Genomic DNA, 26,901 nt, shown 5'->3' with positions numbered 1-26,901 from the left:
TATTCTGCAAAGCAGTTGTGAAGATCAAAGATAATGTCTTTTCATGTACAATGTCTGTGCTCCACTAAAATGTGTTTATTCATCTATCTTCCCAAATATATTTTGTTTCCTGAGGGCAGAGACCCTTTTTTTTTTTTGCCTTTATTCTTGTAAAATTTAGCAAAGTGCCCAACACAGAGTAGACAAGCATAATTATTTTTTAAACCAAAGAACAGTAATACCTAACACTTATGGAGAACATATTTCATGCCATGTATTGTTGTAAACAGTAGTTTGTTTAATCCTTCAATAACCCTAGAAAGGAGCAATCATTATAACCCAATTTTACAGAGAGAAAGCAGAATATAATTTTAAAAATATAAAATTCTTGGTATAACTAATTTTGAAATAAAAATCTGGTGAGGCTCCTTTTATTCAATAAAAAAGATAGAACACGTTTTTGAGTATGGAAAAGAAAAAATATGGTGGAGGGAGAAGGAAGGAAGGAAATAAATGTAAGAGTGGGAAGAAAGGGTAGGAAAGAAAAACAGACACGTGGGAAAAAAAGACACAGTAAGATGCTGTGGAATATCATTGTCCCTTGAAATAATAAGTAAACAACTAACTACCCTTCCTAGTTCTTCAACTATGATTTCTTTATCCTAAAACTTTGTTCTTAAACTCTGAGATTGACTGGGAAAAAAAGACTTATCTTTCAGAGTTGGAGTGGTGTTCCATCTAGTGAAAAATGAGATGAAGTTACCTCCAAAAGAGTAGATATCATGAGCAAAAATATGACAGCAAAGAGTACATCTGAAGAACACAGAACAAGTCTTTTCACAGCTGCAGCTTGAAGTCCGCATACTGGAAGGCCTTGAATAGCAGGGTAAGGAGCTAGATACATATTCAAGAGGCAGAGGCTGCTGTTCAAGGAAGCCACAGTCATGGTTTGAAGCAAAATTTTCTAGTTCTGAGTTCAGAAGACCAGCCAGAACTATTGTTCAGATCTGATACTGAGCAGTCCTTACCCTAAGCCTTAGATTATCTCCAAAATAGGGGTGATAACAGTTGTGAGGATTAAATATTATGACAAGGTATGTTTTCTTCAAAAAGGTCAAAAATGTTATACAAATGTAAGTTTTCACTGTTATGAGGATTTAATTGATGCTTAAAGACTGAAATGATAACATCCACTATAGCGAAGGATGTAGAATTGAAAAGTGGGCAGTCGGAACAACATTTTGGGGGGGGAAGAAAACAGGAGTTAACTGATTTAAAGATAATTTACAAATTCTAAAGTCAGTGATTAGGGAAAAAGGAATATTAATCATAGAAACAGGAAAGTCAGAATGGGGCAAGTTTGACTTTCAACATTTCAGATGTCAGAAGAAAATCTGCTAGAAATGTAGGACTGGAACTTGGATAGGACATCAACTTAAGACCTCTATACAGGGAATTCCCTGGCAGTGCAGTGGTTTAGGAGTCCACGCTTTCATTGCAGAGAGCCCAGTTGTGCCAAGTGACAAAAATTTTCTAGTTCTGAGTTCAGAAGACCAACCAGAATTATTGTTCAGATCTGATACTGAGCAGTCCTTACCCTAAGCCTTAGATTATCTCCAAAATAGGGGTGATAACAGATAAACAAAAATGAAACACAAAACAAAACTCTACATAGAGGTGATAGTTGAAGCCGTGGAACAGAGTAAGTCACCAAGTAAGAATTAATAGTGAGAAAAACAGGGTGTGAGTATCTTAGGAATATCTATATTTACATGGAAAAAAGAATCTGGGTAAAGAGAAGACTCTTGAGAGTCCCTTGGACTGCAAGGAGATTCAACCAGTCCATCCTAAAGGAGATCAGTCCTGGGTGTTCACTGGAAGGACTGATGTTGAAGCTGAAACTCCAATACTTTGGCCACCTGATGCGAAGAACTGACTTATTTGAAAAGACCCTGGTGCCGGGAAAGATTGAGGGCAGGAGGAGAAGGGGACGACAGAGGGTGAGATGGTTGGATGGCATCACCGACTCAATGGACATGGGTTTGGGTGGACTCTGGGAGTTGGTGTTGGACAGGGAGGCCTGGCGTGCTGCAGCTCATGGGGTTGCAAAGAGTCAGACACGACTGAGCGACTGAACTGAACTAAATTGAAAGAGAACAACGAAGTTGCAGGTCAAGGAGAACAGCACAATTCCATAGTATGTAACAAAGGAGAATTTTTCAAGATGAAGATGAACTATATGGTTCTAAGTTAGTGAACATGAATTTGTTTAGAATATAGAATAGTTTGGGGCTTTTATCCAGCTTTGGTGTAGGGAACTAACAGTTTTGTGGCCAGTGATGACAGTGCTGATACTGTTTTAGATAACTGTTGATGAAAAGTTCAAAGGCCAAGACAATCAGGGACTTTTCAGTTTTGTTTTGCTTTCGAGTAGTCCTTAGCAGTTCTTTGGGGCAGGGGGATTTGTCTGTGTGTATGGGCACAAAATCATTTGTTTTGTCTTATTTGTTGTGTATGTCGTCTTCATTTTTTGTTCCTTTGTTTCTGCATTTAAGCACATTTTCACAAGAAGTCTGTCCTCCAACAGGCCTTTTTTGACTTGCCCCTCTACTCCAGCTCCTAGGAGGCTTTGGTAGCTTTTCTTCGGCGTAACCAAGCAGGTCGCAGCCAGCAGATGGCACTGCAGCAAGAGGGGCAGAGGGTCTCTTTAGGACTTTGACAACCGCGGACCAGCTGTAACCTTACAATTTCAACCTCGAATGATTCAGTCGCACTTTCGCCTTGACTCTAATAAAGAAGATCGAGTTGTGTGGAATTAAGGATCTCAGTGCAGAAAACGGGATCTGTAGCTCTGTCTCCTCCGTTCTGCGCCACCATTAAACTGAAAGTATTTTTCGTCAAGTTGTGAAAGTGTGAGAAAGGCTGTCCCAATATCGCCGTTTCCTGGCTAAAGTGGCCGAGGTGGTCCCACTTTATCTAAATACAGGAGGTAACGAGACCATCCTGATAGTTTAAGGAAAAATTCATACAAACCGTTAATTACCAAATGTTTCCCGACAACGGGGAGCTTCAGCACATGAAATACGCAACTTGTTTTTGTTATAAGGTTCCTAATTTCATTTCAAAGTTCAGGTGCAGCCTCATTATCCAGATTTCCATACGAAGTAAGAACGATCCGCGCAGCAAGCGCAGTCCCACAGGCTGCAGGCGTCGCCTCAGGACCCCAGTTGTCTGCGTTCTCTTACGTGGAAGCTTGAGAGACTTCTGCATTGCAGGTGGGCTGATGCACACACACAACCGGAGCAGCTGCCACAGCGCAAAATAAAGTGCAAAACTGCAAGCCTTCACCTTTTCCGGCTCGGACGGTAAAGCGTCTGCCTACAGTGCAAGAGACCCGGGTTCGATCCCTGGGTCGGGAGGATCCCCTGGAGAAGGAAATGGCAACCCACTTCAGTACTCTCGCCTGGAAAATCCCATGGACGGAGGAGCCTGGTAGGCTACAGTCCATAGGGTCGCAAAGAGTCGGACACGACTGAGCGACTTCAGTTTCTTTCACTTTACCTTTTCAAACACAACGACGGGAGCAGGTCAGATTAGCCCCAGCACTAAATCTGCAGGGGCACCCAGAAGATATTGTTTACCATGGCCACGAAGGACGCCTTCTGGACAGCTTTCTTCTCACCCACACCTTTTCTTGTGAGCTCCACCCACGCAGGTTCCCCCAGCTCGGCAATCTCCTAGCCACGCCTGATTGCGTTTGGCGCTCGTCTCCCTTCCCTTGCGCCGGCGTACTACGGCGGCTGCCCGTCGCCGCGGCCCGGATCGGGAAGTGTCAAGTGGGAGCTGGGTTCCCCTGGTCTTCGCCGCTACCGCCACTGACCCCCCCGGACTCCCTATCCAGGACCGGGCCCAACCGCCATGACGAACGGTGAGAACCAATGCCCAGAGCAAAGGATGGGAGTCCAGGACACTAGGGAAAACGTGGCGGGCGGAGCCGGGATTGACGTGGCCGTTCTCCCCGCCCCCTCCCATCGGAGTCCTCCCTTTGGCCTCTCCGTGTCCCTAACTGCTGTTTCCTATACTACTCCGCGAGTTCCCCCGTCGCGTGCCCGTCTAGAACCCCCAATGCCTCTTGTTGCCCACACCCCGAGTCCTTGGTCCCTAGCCTGTGTTTTCCCTTCTCTCTTCTAAAAGTTCGTTTTGGCCCTTACAGGCCATTTCGCGAGGCCAGTCCTGGTTGAGCTATTGCTGTGAAGTGAAAGTCGCTCAGTCGTGTCCGATTCTTTGCAACCCCATGGAATATACAGTCCATGGAATTCTCCAGGCCAGAATACTGGAGTGGGTAGCCTTTCTCTTCTCCAGGGGATCTTCCCAAGCCAGGGATTGAACCCAGGTCTCCCACATTGCAGGCAGTCTTTACTGTCTGAGCCACCGGGGAAGCCCGAGCTATTGCTGTAGCACCAGGGAAATGAGAGAATCCTCCTCACAGCCCTCTGTTTTCTCATGCTTTCGGATAGTAGGCATCTTGGGAGGACCAAGAAATCATAGAGTGTTTTTAAGGCCCACAGTTTTGGGGGTGAACGTGAATCCTTAAAAAAAAAAAAGTTATTATTTTGTTAAAATGCCAGAAAGCTTTCTTTTGATTCTAAAGTCTTGCCTGGGCGATCCCATCTGGAGACCGTAGCGAAAGTTGCAAGGGTTGGTTACTGCCTCTTCTAAAGTTGTGGCAGTTGCCACCCTGTTTATCTGACCTAATTTTGTAGGCCTCTTGGAACACGATTATATAGACACGATTTCCACATTCCAGCGAAGGACAGGAAACGAGCCCTTTGTGTTCTTTAGAGTCCATCTTACTGGTAAAAAGATGACAAGGCCTCTTAGACAGTATGATTAGAGGGGCATAGGAGAGTATTTCTCAAAAAGTACCTTTTCCATAAGCCTGATACTGAACATTCAATTCACCTCGTGACTTTTGGCTTTGCAAAAACTTACAGGAGGAGATGATTAGCAGGTAAAGGTATTGTTCATCCTAAAAACTTGGTATATGTATTAATTTACTGGACCGTTGCTGTGTGACATCTAGCTGTGAGATAGTTTTACTGGAGGGAGAGAGGAAGATAGAGTGGTCCAGAACTGGGAGATGCTGGTTGTGTCAAATATTCTTTTGAAGTTTTCTGGGCAGTCAGAGGTCTAAGATTACTAGACACAGTACAGGAAGGGTCATCACTTAGAGGAAAAAGTCATCTGAACTGAGAAATAAGGAAGCAATTGAACACATAGTAATTAATGAATAAATTTTAGTCACCCTTCCCCCTTTTGTGGTCTGATTGTTTTTTTTTTCCACTTAGATGATTCATTGTGCTTACCAGACATAGCTCAGTTTACATATGTAAGAACTAGAAGTATGTGTTAAAAGCTTTTTTCTCACTTGTTCCACCATGATGAAGCCTCAGATTTTTTTTTTTTTTTTTTTTTTGCTTGTTTGTTCTCAAGAATCTGTTGCTCTGGCAGAAATTTAGTATGTAAGTAGAGTATGATGCATGAAGTGTAAGATAAAATACAGGAAAATTGTAGTCATATGATTTCTAACTCTTGCAGTTTCCATTAAGCTTTTGCTTTATCATATTCTCTACCCACAGATGAAGCTCTGAAAGACTTGGCTAAATATCTAGCTCTTCTTTATCACATGAGTGATTTCCAGTAAGAGCACATTTCAGTCTCTCAGCTCAGGCACCAAGGATTCTTATACTTCTCTCAACATGTTGCCCACACTGGCCATTCCTGGCAGGCTGATTCCACATTAACTGGCACACTCTTCTCAGAACTTGCAGTTCTTGAAAGGAGAGGGAAGAAGGCAGTGAAATCTTTGTAAGGGGCATGTCTCCATGATTTGAGGGGACAAAAAGGTAACCTTGTTAGTCCCAGGACCTTGGCTCCCTCTTGTCAGAGCTGGCACTGCAGCTGAGGTCACCACCTTGGTATTATGTCACGTTGTGTTCTCCAGTGGCATTGCTTGTCCCAAGCTGGATTAGCACCCACGGCTTTCTTCTCTTTCTGTAACAGTGTACTCTTTGGATGGGATTCTGGTGTTTGGTTTGCTGTTTGTTTGCACCTGTGCCTACTTCAAGAAAGTACCTCGTCTCAAAACCTGGCTGCTCTCAGAAAAGAAGGGAGTTTGGGGTGTGTTTTACAAAGGTAAGATCATATCTGTTCAGGGAGAGGAGGTTGCCATCTCTGGACAGTGAGGTGCTGCAAAGTGAAGGTGGGACAGGATGGAATTGTATTTGGTTCAACTTTTACGTAATTGTTTGTTTTAGCTACAAAGTAATTTTAGTATTCTCCGTGGCATAAAAGTGTATAATTTAAACAATTTTAGACTAGACTGGAATTGTTGGGAGTAATATTTTCCCAGTGAAAAGTTTTGTTTTTTTTTTTCCCCCTGAATTTCTGGAAGAATATATTGGAGAATTTTTTTTAAGTATTGATTTTATTAACTCAGATGCTTTTTTACTTTTTATTTTGGGCAGCTTCATCTGGAATCTTATTTACCTAAATCTTTTTTCAAAATAGGGCAAAATTTAAACTAATGATATATTCATATAAAACCTAGGGCTTAAGGGTAGTACTTATTTTTTTTTTTTAATATTTTTATTTACTTATTAATTTGCTGAGTCAAGTCCTGGTTGTGTCTTGTGAGTTGCAGCTCAGAGACTCTCCAGTTCTATTAATTTGCTGAGTCGATTTTTAGTTATGTAATGAGAGTTGTGGCACACGGGCTCAGTAGTTTCGGTTCATGGGTTTAGTTGCCCCACAGCATGTGGGATTTTAATTCCTCCACCAGGGATCGAACCCGAGTCCCCTGCATTACAAGGCAGATTCTTAACCACTGGACCACCAAGGAAGTCCTGAGTAGTATTTAAATACATTCCTGGATGGGTTGATTCATCTGTGACTAAAGATTTCAAAATATCACCTTGAAAGCGAGGACTTATATAAAGGGCAAGGTGTGATTCCTTTTCTCTTTTTACTATTTCCTGCTAGCTGCTGTCATTGGAACCAGGCTGCATGCTGCTGTGGCAATCGCCTGCGTTGTGATGGCCTTCTACGTCCTGTTTATAAAATGAATTCTGAAGCATCCATTTCATCATCCGCCAGCCAAGGGGACGAAGGTGAAGAGCCTGTCGGGAGCCTGGGCCCAGCATAGGAAAGCTCAGCTAAAATCGTCGAAGTCCCCAGAGTGACACCACAGCATCTGCCCCTACTTTCTGTGGGGAAAACTCCTCATGATCACAAACATTATTTATGCTTCGGGGGCCACAGAAAGCAAACTTCCTTTGACCTGCGTGTAAATCAGTCCTCAGCAGAGAGCATATAATGTCCAGATAAATTACTCCCCTCGGTGATACGATTCCTTACCTCCTGCTTAAAAACTGTTACCTATTTTGTTCTTCAGCCCCTCATCAGGATCTTTTCAAACTGAGGCTCATTAGGGGAGGATATAGGCTGTGTTCAAACTTCTTGGTAAGAGAGATAATTTTTAAGAATTGACTTTTATTTTTACTGTTTTATTTGGATGTGATAAATTGCAGGAGGGCTAGGAGGGTGGGGTTGGGAGGCTGAGTGGGAAATAGTAGTTAAACAATGCCAAGACATTTTTTGGCTTTGGAAATTTATCTTTCATATACCCACCTGGGAACATAGGAGAGGCAAGATCCTCACTGCAAAAAGAAACGGTGAAAATAGCTCTGCTGTGTGCTGGTAGCTCAGGAGTTTTGCCAAAACAGTCTGGGCCTACATAAGATTTGGAAATTATCTGTCTGTGGTGAGACCTGAAAGGAGTGATTTAGACAAGAAACAATGTTCCATTCAGCAATATTTCCAAAAGGAAACTTCACCCCTTCAAATGGTATATGGAAACTGTTGCTATTTTCCTAAAACTTTTAAAATTTTTTCTAAATGACTGAGTGCTAAATACTGTTGCTCAGTTTTAAATGCCACCACCAAGGGAAAGAGAAACTATTGAAGAAATAATTATTTAATATATTTGCAGTTGGGATAGAATAAATAAATACATCTAGTATATTAATTCATATACTAGTAAAGTCATCTAGAATTTATTGTGATGTTAGATGGAAGTTTTTTCATGTTACCCAAGATACAAACTTATTTTTTATTTAAATCTGGGTTATTATGGCAATTTTCAATTACTTGTGTTTTTTGGCTCATTTTAAATTTTGTTCATGTTGCAGTACTCTTTAGCTGTCTCTTAGAAATTATAAGAACATTAGAAATTTTAATAAGAAATTGATGGCACTCATATGCATGTTTGTACAGTTCATACAATCCATGAATAAAATGAGAGTGTCTTCTAAAGTAAAGGAAAACCCAGGTTTCCAACTGAGATTGACAGATGAACTTTTCCATGGAGTATGGGAACTCCTGAGCAAATAGTTTTAGATGACTCTTACATTTGAAGGGAAGACTTCTCCATTCCCTCCTTCTTATATCCACAAAAGGATTAACTGTTGTGTTTATGAAGCCTAGAATTTCTCTTAAAAAAAAATTGGTCTAAAATTAAATTATTGTAAAGAGCAAGCATAGACATAGGTCTACCCGTTGAATTGCTCATTAAAGTAAAACTTGACTATGGACAAGTTGGCTGTGGTTGATCCCTTTGTGGTAGTAAATTGTCTTTTGTCTTATTCCAAAAGAACAAAAGCTGCTAGGAAGTTTAGATTCTGAAACATTCAGTTGAGTGCTTTGAGGGTTCCTAGAAGTATAGAAAGTCATCAAGCAAACACTACATGTCTAATCATCTCAGTGTTGTGGCTGTTATCTCCAGAATTGGTCTACAGGGTAAATTTCAATGATTCCTATATTTTCATTGTCATTTCTGAGACTTTTTCACACAAGAAAGGAAAGCTAGTGGAACAGAAAGAAGAGTTACACCTTGTGGGTGTCAGTTTGGAACCTGTTGGCCAATAGGAATGTCACTCCCTGGAAATACAGGTTCAGCATGTTTTGCACTTGTTATTTTGTAGCTTTAATGACTTTTGTTTCCTAATAGGGCTAATAACTTAGAGCTTCTTCATTTTTAAACGAGTTCCATTTCACAGTTCAAATCAAATTTTACAGCTTCCTGGGTGGGTCATCTTGACCTAAACTCTTGAATTGTTATATTTTGAGATGTTTTCATACCAGAATATACCAAAAAGTGAAGGTAATTTACAGCAAGAAACAAATACATAGCTTGTTTCATTTCTTTTTATAAACAGATAAGCAGAAACTTGTTTTATTCATTACTTTGATTGATGTGTCATAAATTTTTGACTGAAAATTGTAGGAAGTTGTTCCTCTAAGAGAGTCTTTTAGGGGTGGAAGAATGGGGATAGCAGTATTGCCTCAGATTCAAACGGGCATCACCATAAATGTTGTATGCCAGGGTGGAATGAAATCAGCTTTTTATAGTTGAAATAAAATTTTTTATTCATCATTGTCTGCAGAGTCCTTGAAAATAAAATCTTTCCCTACCGTTTTTGTCCATTTTTGTCACATGCATACTGAATTGTTGAACTTTGTTTAATACTCTCCTGGGTTCTGCCCATAGTATACCTGTTAGTTTGCATTAGTGAATACTATCAGTCCTGTTAACCCCATGTGATGGTCATTGAATGTGTGATGTATGTATGATATAGTTCAGAATCAGTGAAGGTATAGCTTTCTCCTTTGAGGGCGTGTGTGTGTGTACGTGCACATATATTTATATGTGTTTATATATACATATGTGTGTATATTTGTATACACACATATGTGTGCGTATGTATATACACGTGTGAGTATGTATATACACACGTGTGCATATAAATATAACCTCAGGATCCCTGAGGTTATACACACATATGTGTGTATAATAATATATACACACGTGTGTATATTTGCTCAGTCATGTCCAACTTTGTGACTCCATGGACTATAGCCTGCCAGCCTCCTCTGTCCGTGGAATTTTCCAGGCAAGAATACTGGAGCAGGTTGCCATTTCCTACTCCAGGGGATCTTTCCATCTCAGGGATTGAACCTGAGTCTCTTGCTTTGGATTGGCAGGCAGATTCTTTACTACTGTGCCACCTGGGAAGCCTATACATATATATGTATATATATACTATATATATATGTTTATACCAGTTATATATTACACACACATATATATAAGCAAATATATTAATACATTTTGAGTGATATTAAGTAATATAGATAACATCTCCCAATATATTTTACCTACTACCGCTATTAAAATACAAGTGTCAACCGCCATTACCAGTCATTAAATTTCTTCCGTGAAATGAGGTTTTCAGGTTTCCCAGCCACATACCTAGAAATTTTGGGGGCTTCTGACACATACAGTGGATACTTTCCCCCTATTTGTTTATTCCAAGTGCATGATGGGACTGTCACAAATGATAACAAAATTCTGATTTGTCTTCTCCCTTCACATACATGTCCCTGAAAAAGGAGAAAGAAGTAACTGATACATTATACTCTGATGTGAAAGGAACTAATTGTAATTTACGTAATAATTCCTTTTTTTCACTGATGCTAGAGGATGAAACATTTTAGTGGGTATGAAAGTAAGTAAAAGCAAGTGAAGGGTAGCAGAGGGCTTTGTGTGGACAGGGGTATGCCTTCCTTCCTTTACTCATTAGATATTCTAACCACTTATTCCTTGAACTTAAGTCATCTATTCTCACCCTTTTCTTTTGGTAAAATGATGTCTGCCTTCTCCCTTGGGAGGAGATCCTGGGAAAGCTGGTGTTGGAATGATCAGAACTCATTTACCTAGAGGGATCCTGAGGTTATATCATCTTATATCCAGAACTTGGATCAAAGATCAAAGAAAAACTATAGATATGGTTATAAATATGTCACACAAAGATTCAAAGGCAAATATAATTCAGCATTCTGGGAATTTGTCCTGCCTTAGCAGGGCTCAAAGGAGAAAAGGAAAGATATACCCATTTGAATGCAGAGTTCCAAAGGATAGCAAGGAGAGATAAGAAAGCCTTCCTCAGCAATCAATGCAAAGAAATAGAGGAAACAACAGAATGGGAAAGAATAGAGATCTCTTCAAGAATATTAGAGATACTAAGGGATTACAAATAGCTGTGAAAAGAAGAGAAGTGAAAAGCAAGGGAGAAAAGGAAAGATATAAGCATCCGAATGCAGTTTCAAAGAATAGCAAGGAGAGATAAGAAAGCCTTCCTCAGCGATCAATGCAAAAAAAAATAGAGGAAAACAACAGAATGGGAAAGACTAGAGATCTCTTCAAGAAAATTAGAGATACCAAGGGAGCATTTCATGCAAAATGGGCTCGATAAAGGACAGAAATGGTATGGACCTAACAGAAGCAGAAGATATTAAGAAGAGGTGGCAAGAATACACAGAAGAACTGTACAAAAAGGTCTTCATGACCCAGATAATCACGATGGTGTGATCACTCACCTAGAGCCAGACATCCTGGAATGTGAAGTCAAGTGGGCCTTAGAAAGCATCACTACGAACAAAGCTAGTGGAGGTGATGGAATTCCAGTGGAGCTATTTCAAAGCCTGAAAGATGATGCTGTGAAAGTGCTGCACTCAATATGCCAGCAAATTTGGAAAACTCAGCAGTGGCCACAGGACTGGAAAAGGCCAGTTTTCATTCCAGTCCCCCAAAAAGGCAAAGTCAAAGAATGCTCAAGCTACCGCACTATTGCACTCATCTCATATGCTATTAAAATAATGCTCAAAATTCTCCAAGCCAGGCTTCAGCAATACGTGAACCATGAACTTCCAGGTATTCAAGCTGGTTTTAGAAAAGGCAGAGGAACCAGAGATCAAATTGCCAACATCTGCTGGATCATTGAAAAAGCAAGAGAGTTCCAGAAAAACATCTATTTCTGCTTTCTTGACTATGCCAAAACCTTTGCCTGTGTGGATCACAACAAACTGAAAAATTCTGAAAGAGATCCACACACATTGCTGCCTCCTGAGAAATCTGTAGGCAGGTCAGAAAGCAACAGTTAGAACTGGTCATGGAAGAACAGACTGGTTCCAAATTGGGGAAGGAGTACTGTTAAGGCTGTATATTGTCACAGTGCTTATTTAACTCATATGCAGAGTACATCATGAGAAATGCTGGACTAGATGAAGCACATCCTGGAATCAAGATTACCGGGAGAAATACCAATAACCTCAGACATGCAGATGACACCACCCTTATGGCAGAAAGTGAAGAGGAACTAAAAAGCCTCTTGATGAAAGTGAAAGAGGAGAGTGAAAAAGTTGGCTTAAAACTCAACATTCAGAAAACGAAGGTCATTGCATCTAGGTCCATCACTTCATGGGAAACAGATGGGGAAACAGTGGAAACAGTGGTGGACTATTTTGGGGGGGGGGGGGCTCCAAAATCACTGTAGATGGTGATTACAGCCATGAAATTAAAAGATGCTTGCTCCTTGGAAGAAAAATTATGACCAACCTAGACAGCATATTAAAAAGCAGAGAAAAAAAAAAAAAAGGCAGAGACATTACTTTGCCAAGAAAGGTCTGTCTAGTCAAAGCTATGGCTTTTCCGGTCATGTATGGATGTGAGAGTTGGACTATAAAGAAAGCTGAGTGCCAAAGAATTGATGCTTTTGAACTATGGCTCTTGAGAGTCCCTTGGACAGCAAGGAGATCCAACCAGTCAATCCTAAAGAAAATCAATCCCGAATATTCATTGGAAGGACTGATGCTGAAGCTGAAACTCCAATATTTTGGCCACCTGATCCGAAGAACTGACTCATTTGAAAAAACCCTGATGCTGGGAAAGATTGAAGACTAGAGGAGAAGGGGACAACAGAGGACGAGATAGTTGTATGGCATCACCGACTCAATGGACATGAGTTTGAGTAAGCTCCGGGAGTTGGTGATGGACAGGGAAGTCTGGCGTGCTGCAGTCCACGGGGTTGGACACGACTGAGCGACTGAACTGAACTGAACCAGGGCCCTTGGTTCCCCTCCGAACCACGTGAGGGCAGCAAAGTGCACACTCGGAGAGGGCCAGTGCTTGGTGGTTCCTCCCAGAAGTCTCAGTGGCCGGGGGCTATAAAGGTGGGTGCGAACTTCCGCTCCTTCACCGGAGGGAGAGCGGGCTGGAAGTGAGGTTGCAGTGAGTTGCTGTGTGGTGTTGTGTGTGTGTGTGGGGGGGGTGGGGGGTGCGCGTGTAGGCCGAGTGTGTGAGTGGATGCGTGAATGTCTGAGTGGGTGCGCGAATGTGTGAGAGCGTGCGCCCGCCCCTGCACCCCTCCCCCGGCCTACACGTTGATCTTATTTGATCGGGTTGGGACTCCAGCCCCGCCGGGCCGACCCGAAATGAAAAGCTTCCCTCCTGCGAAGCCCTTCCTCGGGGCGCTGTGCAGCGAGGCCCCTTGGGCGGTGGCAACGCCGTGGCCCCGGAGGTTCCGGAGCCGGTCCTGTGGGGCCCGGCGCTCAGAAGTGATGAATTGATCAGATAGACGAGGCCGGGCTTGTCCCGCGCCATTGATTATCGAGGCGATTCTGATCTGAGCCCGGCCCCAGGGCACGCCCGCCCGTGGCGTTGGGGATAACGTGTCAACAGTTGATAGCGGGCTGGGGTCTTTGGCGGGCCGTCGAACTAGCCGTTGCCCCGCCCGCAGGCGCCGAAGCTGAAAGGGGACAGAGACCTTGTTCTCTGCTGCAGTTTTACTTTTCTAGGTGCCTTTTTTTTTCCCTTCTTTCTTTAAGCCCGCCTTGTCATCATGACTCGCGTGTGATACCAACACTGGTGCCCTCTGTCTAAAGACACTATACAGCGCCTGCCCGTGAAGGCATGTAGATGTATACGCATGTCTGAAGTGAAGTGAAGTCGCTCAGTCGTGTCCGACTCTTTGCCATCCCATGGAATATAGTCTACCAGCTTCTCTGTTCATGGGATTTTCCAGGCAAGAGTACTGGAATGGGTTGCCATTTCCTTTCCAGAGGATATTCCTGACCCAGGGATCGAACCCAGGTCTCCTGCATTGCAGGCAGATGCTTTACCTTCTGAGCCTGTGTATATAAGGGCTTCCCAAGTGGCTCAGTGGTAAAGAATTCGTCTGCAGTGCAGGAGCCTCAGATTCGATCCCTGGGTTGGGAAGATCCCCTGGAGAAGGAAATGGCAACCCACCCCAGTATTTTTCCCTAAAGAATCCCACGGACAGAGGTGCCTGGTGGGCTACAGTACATGGGGTGGGAAAGAGTAGGACATAATTTAGTGACTAAACAACAATGTGTGTGTATATATCCATAAGAGAACTTGGAAAGCTTGTAAGAATTCAGATTCCAGGGACCCACACCAGATTTACTGAATTATAATTATCAGAGTGGTCTAGAAATCAGGATTATTTAAAGCCTCCATGCATGGATCACAGTAATAAATTTTTTGATGTTCAATATCAACTCGCATGAGGTGATTATCCAGAGAGTCACCCCTCTCTGCTACTTTCAGCCCTTCTAAATAATGAGAACTGAAAATATTGCCACTTAGCAGTAAACACTATGAATAAACTGGAGTATCTCTGTAGAAGAGGGACTGTTAGTTTGGTGGAATTTAAGGACCCTGCATTTGAGTACCAAATGGAAGCCTTTCATGTCTGATTTATTCAACAGTGCATATGCTGTCCAAGTTTAGAAATGGGAACTTAATTGTACAATATTCTAAAGGGTCTGTCATTTCTTGCTCATTCTGACAGCAGGTTCCTGTGAGTGGCTTGTAATTTTAGAAACCACATTAATGCATTAGTTTTTAGGTACATTCAGACCCTAGGATCAGATTGTTAAGCTCTGTTTCTAAGAATCAGGGGCTATAAATCTAGGCAACGAAAAAAGAATTGACTCCCAGGCAAGGAGACAGCAGAGTTAAGAGAATGAACAATGGAAAGGAAGAAGGACCAGGGAGACTGAGCTCTCATGGAGAAGGAGAGCCCAGAAAATGACTAAATCCAGAAGGTCTGAAATCTGTTAAGTGTGACCTCTGCATAAATATTAATGCTACAAAGAGCTACTAAAGTTAGTGTCTCTAAGTTCATTGAGAGAATGGATAATGCCCATTCTTGTCTCCCTAACAATTAGCTCAGCACCTGACATAAAAAGTTTTCAAGAAAGGTTGAATGGCTATATATCTGTATGGTTGGAATGACTCCAGTTTACAAAATGTGAATACCTGTCTCCTGCCAAAAGCAGTGCTGTTCTGTCCTAAATCCTTATCTTTTCAGCAGGATGACTCCAAATTGCAAATATTGCTCAATAGGATTAGTTTCTAGAAGTTGAGAAACTTCCATATTTTAAGAGTAGTCAAGTGGCAACTTGTAGTCCGCAGGTAACAGATACTCCAGGCTTCAACTTACACAAATCTATTTAATGGAGGTGGTCGGCGGGATGTTCCACAATGATCAGTCCAGGGGCCTGTCAACACTTAGGTGGAGAAGAAGCCACCATCGTTCTTTCGGGAGTACCCTCCATTGGTGGCTGCAGTGTGAGGGGACACTGTGGAGAAAAGAAGGAGGAATGGGCTGTGAATTTAAGATCTGTTGCATCTTCTGGGAACTTGTCACCCATACTTTCATTAGGACCGTGGAGAAGGTTCTAACAGCTGGGGAAGCACAGAAGACTGATGGGAGGTAGCTATAGGTCTTTTCCCAGGTTTCTGTCCTTTGCTGAAAATTCTTGTCCATTATAGACCTAAGGCTAAGGCAGAGGCTCTGAAACTGAATTCATTTCCTGGCCCTATAGTCAGTATGTCCCCTGGATTAGCCTGATATGTGTCAGATTCAGTTATCCCTCATGTTCCCTAATAGCCAGCCACCTCAACTCCCTGATTCCTGTGTCCATTGAGAAAAACTTGCACCACCCATCTGCCTCCCATTCCTCAGTCTTCTAACCCTTACCTATGGATCCCTGTATGCTGTGAATAGACTCCTTCTTAGGGTTGATCCAGTGTCTGATGTTAGCTCTGGAAGTGATGGGGGATGGTTGGGGAGGGGGCAAAAATTCTCCAGGGAATTGGGTCTTGATTCTGGAAGATGATGTGGGAAGAATAGGGGAGAATGAAATCAATCAAGAGAAGAAGGTAAGGAGGGAAGGAGTTGCATGCAACCTCAAAAATATAGCAACCAAAGGCCCTTTCTAGCCTCTCGAATTAACCAAATGTTTTATTATACAGATGAGCATAATTTTGGAAGATCTTCATTTTAGAAAAAAGAAACCCACAGAAATTGTATTACAGAAGTAAAAAAATGCAAAAATCTATACAAATAGGAGCCTATCCATTATTTCCCAGGTGACAGTTTACCTTACTTAATTGGATGGCATTGTTCTTAGGGAGAGGCTCTGCCTCCACCACTTACCCGTGGGTATCCTGGATGGTCTCCTGGTGTGTGAGTATCTCATTCTTGTTCTTGAATGTCCCTGTGTGGTGGTTGTACAAGGCCGCTAAGCGGAAATCCAGGTCATCCTTCGGTATCTACAGAGGAAGCCAACCCCCTCAGGGTTAACTTGCCACTGTGCACCCATTCTAGTTGGGTTCTCTTGGGTTCTACTCTTCTCCCAAAGCATAGTCAACCCTTTTGGGGCCTGAGACCCACCAGCTCTTTACACACCAAATTACTGTACATGCTGACCTCTTAAATCTTGTCCATACAGAATTGTCTCGTGCTTAAGTCTAAGGAGTGGGAAGCTCTCCTGGAGACATGGGAACCTCTTGAGCTTAATGGGCCTTACCTCATTCATGGTTATAATGAGAAGTCTAGTGAGAAAATGATTTGCTCCAAATAATTAACTGCAGCAAAACTCAAGCCTTTTGCCTTCCCAGAGGCCTGATAAGTTGGTATTTGGTTTTAGATTTGATAGTATCTTGGATTGGGAGCAAGATAAAGCTGCTAAAGCAGTCAGGGGCAGACTGGCTTTCAAAAAGAATAGTCATTAGTCCTAAGTGGATATAATGAGAAATATCATTTCAATGCTAGGTACCTCTGAATAAAAAAAACAAACATCCCGTTTCATGGAGGTAATTGTGGGAGTTGAGCTGAGTCGACACCAGGGTTCCTGTTGCTGAGCAAGGTGAGTTGGGTTCTTATATGGCAGTTTCTGCAAAAGAACCACACCCACACCTGGTTACCGAAGGCCTTGCTGATGTGGTAGCATCAGTGACATCCATCCCCTCCTGCCATTCCATTTTAATTGAATCGAGACATCTAAACGAGAAGGATGATATGGGGCAAGCCTCCCAGCCTTTTGACCCCCCTAAGTTTTCTCTTAGAACGGACAGAAATGGGCTGGGAAGACAGGGAATGGGGTGAAGTGGGACGTGAAGTGAAGGATGGGGAGCAGACAGGCAAGAGGAGCTCAGGTTCAGAAGTCCTGAGTTTGAAGAAGAGGTAAGATATTCTAACACAATATGCAGTTGTTGGAGTAACAGCTGAAGCCTCCCAAAAAGAATCTGACTAAAAAGGAAGAGGTGGTTCATGAGGACTGCACAATATTATAATGGGGTTGGCTGGGGGCAGTCAGAGACAAAAGAATCGGGAGAGGAGAATCAGGAGAGAAAAGTGTCTAGACAGGTGAGAAAAAATTTTCAGGAAGGAAGGAAGGGTCATTGTTTCTGAGGGAATGTCAAAAAATTCATTGAATGTTCGGTTCTCTCATTAAAACCCCACAAGTATGAATATGAAAAGCACATAGCTGATTTCTTCATTACATGTAAAATGCCATGTTGCTCACCACTGTGTCCCCAGTACCCAGCACAGTGACCTAAAACATGGTGTTCTGAAATGAGATGCTAATTGAATCAATGACTGAATTCCAGTGAGTACAACTACAACCTAGTAGAACTCTCATTCATCCTATCTGACGTTGGAACCTTCTTCATCCTTGGTATATGACACAGTGCTGTGTGACTCAGCTCAATCAGGCATTAATTGAATGGTATGGACCAGGCACTATGTTATCACCAAGAAAGATGAAAAGGAGATGGGAATATTACATATGATGCAAGCACAGGTAGCTCTTCCAGTCCTCCAAGGCTGCATAAGCCTCATCATCTCTATAAGCAGAAGGGTGAGATGGTCTTTCACTGAGAAAATCAAGCCTGTCAAGCATGAGCTGCCATCTTCACTATCCATTTTCCTTTCATTTCAGAGAAAGGGAAGTCCCTTTTATTCAAGAATACCTCTTCCTTCCTGAACCCAGCCCTTCCTGGTATTTTAGGGACCGGTGCTATCCTGGCATCTCCTGCACTCAGCTTCTCATCCTTTCGTCACTGTCTGGCTCCCTCCTTAAGAGTCAACACATACTACTCTCCACTTTCTCTTCCACCCCCTTTCCGTCCCCTTTCCATTCCAATATAGTCTGACCTCTGCCTCAAGCATCCACTGAAACTACTCTTGCTAATGACCTTTGTGGTTAGGTCAAATGGATCATTTCCAGAGCTGATCTTATCTGACCTCGGTGGTTTCTGGCGCCATAACTCTTGATTCCACGAAATGTTCTCTCCATCCTTCATGGGTCTAGCTCTTCCTGGTTTTTCTTCTGCATCTGGCTGTTATTTCTCAGCTTCCTTCTCAGCTCTGTTTCTCTCTCTGCCCCTAAGTGGGATTCTCCAGGGGTTTCATTTCTGCCTTTCTGACTCTCACATTCACTGGGTGAGCTCATTCCCTCCTTTGGCTTCAAGTACCACTATATGAATACCGTGGCTTCCACACATCGTCAACCCACACCCCTAACCGTGTTGTCTACTCTTCATCTCCACAGAAGTGTCCCACAGGCACCAAAAAACAACAGCAACATCACTGATCTCAACGTCATTCTCCCCAAACCTGCTTTTCCCAGACACCTCATTCAGTAAATGGTATCAGCTAAGCCCTCAGAAACCTAGGAGCCCTCCTAGACGGGCCACTCTCTTGGGCCCATATCCAGTCAGCCACAAAGCCCCATCAGTCCTGCCCTTTGCATCTTACCGCCACCCCCTGCATCACTGCTTTAGGGTCGATTACTCCTCCTGGATCATCATGAAACACGCATATATACACAAACACATTCCAACATGAATCAAAGACAGATGCATAAAGCATGACCTGGTGTTTGATACCTCTTTCCCACTCTATATACCTCACGTCTCTTCATAGAAGAGTTTCCCAAATAGGGCAAAGCGTTGCTTGGTGGAATCTGGGCCTGTGCAAGCCCCGCCATACCAATCATTGCTTAGGTCCGCAAGTGCCCCTTGTTCCTCTGGACTAGAGCGCCACTTCCCTCTGCTCAAAAGCACCTGTGAAAGGTGGGGAGACCTGAATATGGGATCATGGAGGTAGGCAGAAAACAGACCTCTCCCGTACCTGACTCAGTGTCCTCACCAGGGTTAAGTTACCACTTCTGGTCAGGCCGACAGAAGAGTGAGGTCGACCTTACTGGGTACCTGCGTAAGAAACCTCAGTACCTTGGAAGCCAGCGACTTTCCCAAGTAGGAATCATCTTTATCCAACGCAGGGTTCTGGAAAGGGTCTCGGGTGAGAGGCATGATAAAACACCGAGCGAGGCGCTTTTAAGAGGGATGAGAGACCCGCGCAGCCGCACACAACCTAGCACGCAGAGGAGCCCGGGTCCCAATTGTTTGGAACGCCCAATTTCAGTTGCCAGGCAACTGCTCGGCCTTCTGTGACTAAGGCGAATTCCCTCCGAGAAGGGCGCCACCTGGCGGTCTAACGCGGGAGGCCCCTCGGGAAGAAGCTCCTGGGAACACAGAGGGGAAAGAGCCGCCGAGTGTACTCGGGAGCCCTGGATTTGCACTCGCAAGCCGTCGGTGAAAAACGCTAGCCTCCCATCTTACAGATCTTCTGCAAAAGACTTCAGTTTAGGAAAGAATTCATAAAAGATAGCCAGCCCTGAAATGTCCTTCTCCTTGGAATCTTACGAAAGGATTTCTCAGAGCGATGACAGAAGAGTCCAGGTGTGTTTGGAAAATTGCCCAGCTAAGGCAAACTCTCTTTGCTTAAACTCGGCTTGACTATGTGAGTCCCAGGGTTTCGCATAGGACTGGTTGTAAATTCACAAATGGGTTTGGTGTGGTGGAAATAAGACCTCCAGAAGCAGCTGTTACAGTAGGTAACACCTACCTGGGCCAGTCTTCCAGGCTATAATCCCTGGAGGAGAGACATCATAGCGGTCATTTTTCTGTTGCTTTTAACAAGATGCTTAATAAGTATATGTAGAACGCCACGTCTGCAAAATTAGTGATGCTCGTAGGTATCCGATGGCCCGAAATAATGAATTTGGTAGTGATGGCTTGGAGGTTGTTTCCACCGCGTTCTTTGCACGAACCTTGTGCGCTCCTGCTAGGCCGGTTGCGGACCCTGGGCGCGTGCATTTTTGCGCCGCGCACGCTGGCGGCGGCGGCTGCCATGGCGACCGGCAGGTGAGCGGCAGAGGAGCTCGTGGTCCCTGCCCCACCCGCGCGAAGGGAAAGAGGAGGCGGTTGCCAAGGCGACGTGGGTAGGAGGAGGATAAGAGAAAGGAGGGAGGAGAAAGGATGGGCGGCCTTGGCGTAGCCGCAGGGAGGTGACTGAAGCGAGCCCAGCCCCTTACATCCTGCCCCCTGTGAATCTCCCTCCCCTTTTTTTCCGCCTCTGCCAGCAGTAGCTGCAGCCGCAGCACCTGAGCCGCTGCTGTCGCTCGCTCGGAACAACACTATGGCTGAGCCTGGCCACAGCCTCCATCCCTCTGCCAGAGGCAGGGGAAGAACTGAGCCGCGCACACTCCGGCTTCTGCGGCTGCTACTCTGGGTTGGAACCGCCTTCCAGGTGACTCAGGGAGCGGGACCGGAGCTTCACTCCTGCAAAGAGGTACTGTCCTCCCCGACCCGACCCCACTTAGGTCAAAAAAATCTTGGATCCCGGCGGAGATCTTGGCGACTTAGACACAGACAATTTCAGAGGGCACGGAGTTTAGGTTCTTTGGGGATAAGGGGAAAAAGGAAGAGGAGCAGACTGGCGTCATGGAGGGGCCACCCCGTTGGAGGACTCACAGAATAGATCACCCTCACAGCTTGGACTGCTGAGCTCGGGAAAAGTCCCAGCTCCAAGGAGCTCAGGAGGGACTCGAGTCCCTGGGCTTGGAACGAGGGAAGAAGACAGGAGTTGTTTCCCAGCTGAAATGAAATTACCTTACAAGTGGTTGAAAACAAAAGATTATGTACAGAGGGGCAAAATAGAAAGTGGGAAAGGGGAGAAGTGGGGTAAGAAAGGAGTTTGGAAGGCTAGAGGAACGTAATGGATGGAAGTGGGAATATCTGTGATCGTATCGTGGCTTCAGGGAAGGCAGGTAAAGGTGGGAGGTCTGCGAGAGGGACCCTTGGGTAGTCAACATCTGGTTGCCTTGTGGACTGCTAAGTCTGGATCCTGTTTATAGCTTGCCACCCCCAGTATGCTTTCTTCAGTGTACCTGACAGAGCATGACCCACCTTTGGTCAGACTGTTGAGTTCCTTAATATCTTGCTTCCTGCCAATCTCTGCTTTCCTTCTCTGGACTTTTGCTAACATATGTCGCAAGTCTTTTTCAAGTGTTTCTAAAATGTTGCCAACATAATTCAGAGAATAAGTAGTGAATGTCTCCCAACCAAAAATGCCTTTGATCATTCTTTTGGAGGGATACAAAAAGGTATGGAGGGGTAATGAAACTCAGTAGTTTCTATAGTATTGAAATAACAGTAATTTGTTGTGTTTTGAGTAACTTTTTTTTAACCATATGGCAGAGGCAGCAACAACATATTTACAAGAACTACATGAAGGGCACGGGGGGAGGCAAAATAAAAATTACTGTTGACTATAGAAATGTGAAAAACTTCATAATACATTAAGAGTCTAGCCCTGTTTAATTAATTTGAGGTGTCATACTTGGCTAAGATTTTGAAAGTTTGAAATATTTATAAGTTGTCAGTATTAACTACTGATTAGCAACAACAACCCCATCCCATATGGAAATGTATTATTATGAAGGTATTCTAACCATTTAGCTTCCAGTGTAGCTCAGTGGTAAAGAATCTGCCTGCCAAGCAGGAGACACAGGTTCAGTCCCTGGGTCAGGGAGATCCCCTGGAGAAAGAAATGGCAACCCACTCCAGTATTCTTGCCTGGGAAAGCCTATGGACAGAGGAGTCTGGTGGGCTACAGTCCATGGGGTTGCAAAGAGTTGGACACAACTTAGTGACTAAACAACAACATTCTAACCATTAGACTATCTCCAACACAACAGATCATGAAGAAATGAGAGGGTGGGAAAAGAGATTTTTTTGTGTGAATAAATATACTTGACTTTACTCATGAATGTGAATGAGTGACTCCAGTCACTCCAAAATTTACCAATGGAAATTTTGGTAACTTGTGTCAGTCCCGGCAATGTCCTGCCCTGGATCATCCATATTTCACTCAGCTGCTTCATGACCTGTTTTAAAGATGGCTGGGAACAGGATGATTTTGTCAGTGAATGTGGCGTACTGGCCTTGGTGATCTGTGGTCTAACCAATCATGATAACCAGTTCTACCAACAAAGTCACTTGCCTAAGAATCCAACATTGGAGTCCCCTGAGTGGAAGGTAAGAATCTTACAGTTCAACTACCACTTCTTGTTGAGATCTTTGGAAAATATGAGACATTTAAGAAATTAAACACATTGTATCATCTTGCTTCCTAGGGAGGGAAGAATACAGATATTTGAGAGCTCTAACTTGTGTACAAATTTTGCCTTTAGTCCTTTTAAAATGATTGACATTTGCCTAAGCAAAAGGCCTTGCCAAGAGCATAAACTGAGGGCAGTGGAAAGCTATGGAGCTCAACATACTCAACAGGCAGGTTCCAGTTCCTGCCTGTTACTTACTACCCAGTTTTTAGATCTGTAGAATGGGTATTTCAGTAACGTCCAACTCAAAAAAGATTGCTTTGAGGACTGAAAGAGAAAATACAGTTAAAACACAAATTCGAGTTACCTAACCCCCTTTCCCATTCAGCTTCTTTCCCATTAGATCCACACCCCATGCTGGAGTGAAAGTGGCTTAGGAGTCCTGTTCATTGGCCACAGGCGTCAGCAAGTCTTGTTTACACTCTTCTTGAGCAAACAGTGGCTGCTGAACACCCTCGACTCCAAAACCATAAGGAAGAGAATAAACCCATTATTATAATATTCTTTGTTTGACAGTATGAACTGACCCAACAAGTTTTGGGGGCTTCCAATCCTAAATGGTGAAAAACCAATTCAGGGTAGACTAACTCTTCCCTGTTCTTAATTTTCATGTGAATTTATTGTGAGTCAAGTACTCTTACCAGCCAAGGCCAAGTCCAATGACAACAATGCCGTTTCTGAAATTCGAGGCATCCATCTGGACTGAATCAGGGAATAAAGAGGTTGAGTGTAAAGCCTCAACTGAGGCAGTAGAGAGCTGGGAGTTCTAGATTGCTATGCATGTGCTGGGGCTTGGTGTTCCTTTCACAATTTTAAAATAATCAGGGTCACCAGTGGAACTAAACATCCTGGGTGCTGTTTGTCCTCATGAATCATTTTTCAGCCCTGTGCTAGCCTGGTCTCAGTGCTGAGAGCCAAAAGAGCATTTCCTATAGCACAGTGAATCTAAATCAAATGAGAGAGGAGGAGAAAGCTGCCTTTCCCAGATCGGTCTTGTCCTGAGGCTTCAGTGCTAATTGCCCCCAAAGGGATTTCCCATTCTGTGTTGAAGAGCCTATAGGGCTTCGGAATCTGGCAGACGCAGATTGAAATAAACTTTGGTAAATGGATGGTGATGAGTCTGCCACTTAGTGAGGATGCTACTTCAAGCAAGTTAATTAACTTCTGACAGCTTCAGATTCCTGATCTCTAAAATCAAGACGGTAGCAGGTATCTCACAAGGCTGTTGTGAGGATTAAATAGGACAACACATATAAAATGCCTAGTGTATACCCTTGACGTGTCATAGGTACTTCAGAAATATTGACTGGCAAGAAAGGTAAGCCCGCAAGCAATGGCATATAAATGATGACATGGGGTCAACATGTGGTGAGCAATGCAGGAGTGGCAATCTAGAGTTTTACAGGAAAAGAAAAAAAGCATATTTGAACAGCTGGCACTTGACCTGCTTCTGAAATAATCAGTAGAATTTCAGCGGGCAGAGATGGAGAGAGAGAGGGAGAGAGTGCTTTTTAGATAGAAGGGTCGGAGGAAAAGATCCTGAGAATTGCAAGTAAACCACGTGGCTTAAAGGTGGAGTAGGTACGGGGTACAATAGAAATCAAAGCTGGAAACTGGGAAACTAAGTGAAGAATTGATTTCTAGCAGAGATAGTGGATTAGCTTGAGTATAAAGCAAATAAGGTTGGGGCTTCCCTGGTGGTCCAGTGGTTAAGACTTCACCTTCCATTGCAGGGGTGTGGATTTGATCCCTGATCAGGGAGCTAAGATCCCACTTGCCTTGTGGCTAAAAAGCCAAAACATAAAACAGAAGCACTATTGTAACAAGTTCAATAAAGACTTTTAAAAATGGTCCATAAATCTTAAAAAAAAAATAAATTAAATAAAGTAAGGTTGAGGTAAGCCAAAAAGTGAGAGCAGAGAGATATGAGCAAGGAGACTAATTCAAAAACTCTTGCAAAGGTCAAGGAGGAGCTAACAAAGGAACTGAACTAGGATGGGGGCAGTGGGATAAACAGAAAGACATAGAATGTTCATTGTAGTACTATTTACAGTAGTCAAGACATGGAAGCATCTTAATGTCCATCAACAGATGAATGGATAAAGAAGATGCAGTATATATGTACAATGGAATATTACTCACCCATCAAAAAGAATGGAATAATACCATTTTCAGCAACTTGGATGGACCTAGAGATTGTCATGCTGAGTGGAGTAAATTAGAGATGCAGAAACATCCTATGAGATCCCTTATATGCAGAATATAAAAAGATATGATCCAAATGAACTTACTTACAAAACAGAAATAGACTCATAGACTTAGAGAACAGACGTATGGTTGAGGGAGAGGAAGGACGGGGAGAAGGGATAGCTAGGGAATTTGAGATCAACGTGTACACACTGCTGTATTTAAAATGGATAACCAACAAGGACCTATTGTAAAGCACAGGGAACTCTGCTCAGTTATGCGGCAGCCTGGGTGGGAGGGGAGTTTGGGGAAGAACGGATACATGTATATGAATGGCTGAATCCCTTCGTTATCCACATGAAACTCTCACGACATTGTTAATCGGCTATACCCCAATACAAAATAAAAAGTTTAAAATAATAATTTTAAAAAAAGAAAGACATAGATATGAAAAACATGCTGAAGGTAAAGGTTAGAGAATTTGGCAACTGATCAAAGGAGTTGAGTGGGTTGGTGGGAGGATTAGGCAAGATAATGCTTAAAGTGCTTTACAAAAGGCATAGCATAGAGTAAGTGCTTAGTAAATGTTGTGCTTCTGAAACCGTTCGTCATTGTTTCAGGGGCTCTAAAGAACTTCCATACCACAATTTATGTCTCAGTGCAGAAAAGAATTCAATGAGAGGCAAACTGATAGATAAGAAGTGATTTATTAGAATAGGATGCTTGTGAGGCTTACAAGCAGGTAGGCGAGAGATGCCACACCCCAGGAACTTACTGGGCTACAGTTTTATAATCAAAGGAAAAGTGGGGAGGGGGAGAAGAACTTCTTTGCCTTTCTTGAGTAGATGTCATGCCTCCATCACCAGCTCTTCCTCCAGATTGAGCAGGGGAGTCTTGTCCCTTGTGGTCAAGCTAGGTCCACAGGTTACTGTCTTCCATGTGTGCAGAGAGCACGTCCTCGGAACCGTGAACTTAGTGAGCTCCCTGGGCAGATACGGCTCTCATGCTGCCATCGTCTTATTGTTTACAGCACGCCTCCTGCTTCCATTGCATGGTTTTGTTACTAAGCCTGCATGGTTTTGTGGTTAATCTCTTGAGTAATCGTTAACTAACAGGGGTCTCCCATATTTTCTCCACTGACAATCCCCTAGTGGGATTAACTATATAATCACCTATGTTATCCCTTTACTCTGTCCCTATGGCTTCTTACTGTTTTATGATCTGCTTTTAAAACACATAATGGGAACATTATTCTAAATCATTAGATGGTCTTGAATGGCATCATTTTAATGAGGAATTGAATGAACTACCTACCTTGGCTAATCCCTATTGTCAACCCTTTCCCTTTTACAAGTTAAAGTAATATATGCTTGTAACAATAATACCAGTTCACACTTATTGAGTGTTGTAAGTGACTGACATTCACTAACTCACTGAGTCTCTATGAGGTAGATCATATTAACACTCTACCCCTTCCCCCGCCCCCACACCGTTATTTATCTCCTCTTTCCTGCTTAATTTTTCTCCACAGCACTCTTTACTATCTCACATATATTTTACTTATATATGTATGTGTGCATATACATGTGTACATGCCTGCTCAGTCGTGTCTGACTCTTTGCAACCCTGTGGGCTGTAGCCCACCAGGCTCCTTTGTCCGTGGAGTTCTCCAAGCAAGAAAACGGGAGTGGGTTGCCATTTCCTCCTCCAGTGGATCTTACTGATCCAGGGGTAGAACCTGCGTCTCTTGCATCTCCTGCATTTGGCAAGAGGATTCTTTACTGCTGCTCCACCTGGGAAGCTGTGCATATACATACGTATATGTATTTTAATTGTCCATTTCTTTTGACAAGATGTGAAGTCTATGAGGGCTGATATTCCTGTATGTCTTGTTTATTTTATTCTTGGTATTATTTGGGGTTTATTTTTGGTTGTACTCGGGCTTTCTCTAGTTGTGCAGAGTAGAGGTTACCCTTCACAGTGGTGAGTGGGCTTCAC

General features: G+C 43.3%; 3 protein-coding genes and 1 non-coding gene across 6 annotated transcripts in view; 3 read left to right on the top strand and 1 right to left on the bottom strand.

The window, feature by feature from the left end:
• Positions 1–3,783: 3,783 nt before the first annotated feature.
• Positions 3,784–9,419, top strand: TMEM167B (transmembrane protein 167B). Its single transcript, XM_068964791.1, has 3 exons — positions 3,784–3,907; positions 6,043–6,174; positions 7,021–9,419. Exons 1-3 carry the CDS (start codon positions 3,898–3,900, stop codon positions 7,101–7,103), a joined length of 225 nt encoding a protein of 74 aa, XP_068820892.1. The 5' UTR covers positions 3,784–3,897; the 3' UTR covers positions 7,104–9,419.
• Positions 9,420–13,127: 3,708 nt separating this feature from the next.
• Positions 13,128–13,563, top strand: LOC138074782 (small Cajal body-specific RNA 2). Its single transcript, XR_011144590.1, has one exon. It is a non-coding gene; the product is annotated as a small Cajal body-specific RNA 2 (non-coding RNA).
• Positions 13,564–15,469: 1,906 nt separating this feature from the next.
• Positions 15,470–19,564, bottom strand: CFAP276 (cilia and flagella associated protein 276). Of its 2 annotated transcripts, XM_068966572.1 has the most exons (5): positions 19,484–19,564; positions 17,023–17,139; positions 16,401–16,516; positions 15,942–16,069; positions 15,470–15,540 (listed from the first exon to the last, which is right to left on the bottom strand). In XM_068966572.1, the coding sequence occupies exons 1-5, from the start codon at positions 19,562–19,564 to the stop codon at positions 15,470–15,472; spliced, it is 513 nt and encodes a 170-aa protein (XP_068822673.1). The 2 variants fall into 2 exon arrangements, with proteins under 2 accessions (XP_068822673.1, XP_068822674.1); XM_068966573.1 differs by lacking the exon at positions 17,023–17,139.
• A 1,168-nt stretch (positions 19,565–20,732) lies between these two features.
• ELAPOR1 (endosome-lysosome associated apoptosis and autophagy regulator 1) overlaps positions 20,733–26,901 on the top strand; it is a 75,595-nt gene continuing 69,426 nt past the window's right edge. For both annotated transcript variants that reach the window (XM_068964642.1, XM_068964641.1), the window contains exon 1: positions 20,733–20,885. In XM_068964642.1, coding sequence (XP_068820743.1) covers positions 20,733–20,885 — 153 coding nt within the window. The remainder of the gene's footprint in view (positions 20,886–26,901) is intronic.

This window comes from Capricornis sumatraensis, chromosome 2 (genome assembly GCF_032405125.1).
Source record: "Capricornis sumatraensis isolate serow.1 chromosome 2, serow.2, whole genome shotgun sequence".
Classification (NCBI taxonomy): Eukaryota; Metazoa; Chordata; class Mammalia; order Artiodactyla; family Bovidae; genus Capricornis; species Capricornis sumatraensis.
The sequence above is the reverse complement of the archived record's forward strand: the minus strand, read 5'-3'. Positions and strand labels throughout refer to the sequence as shown.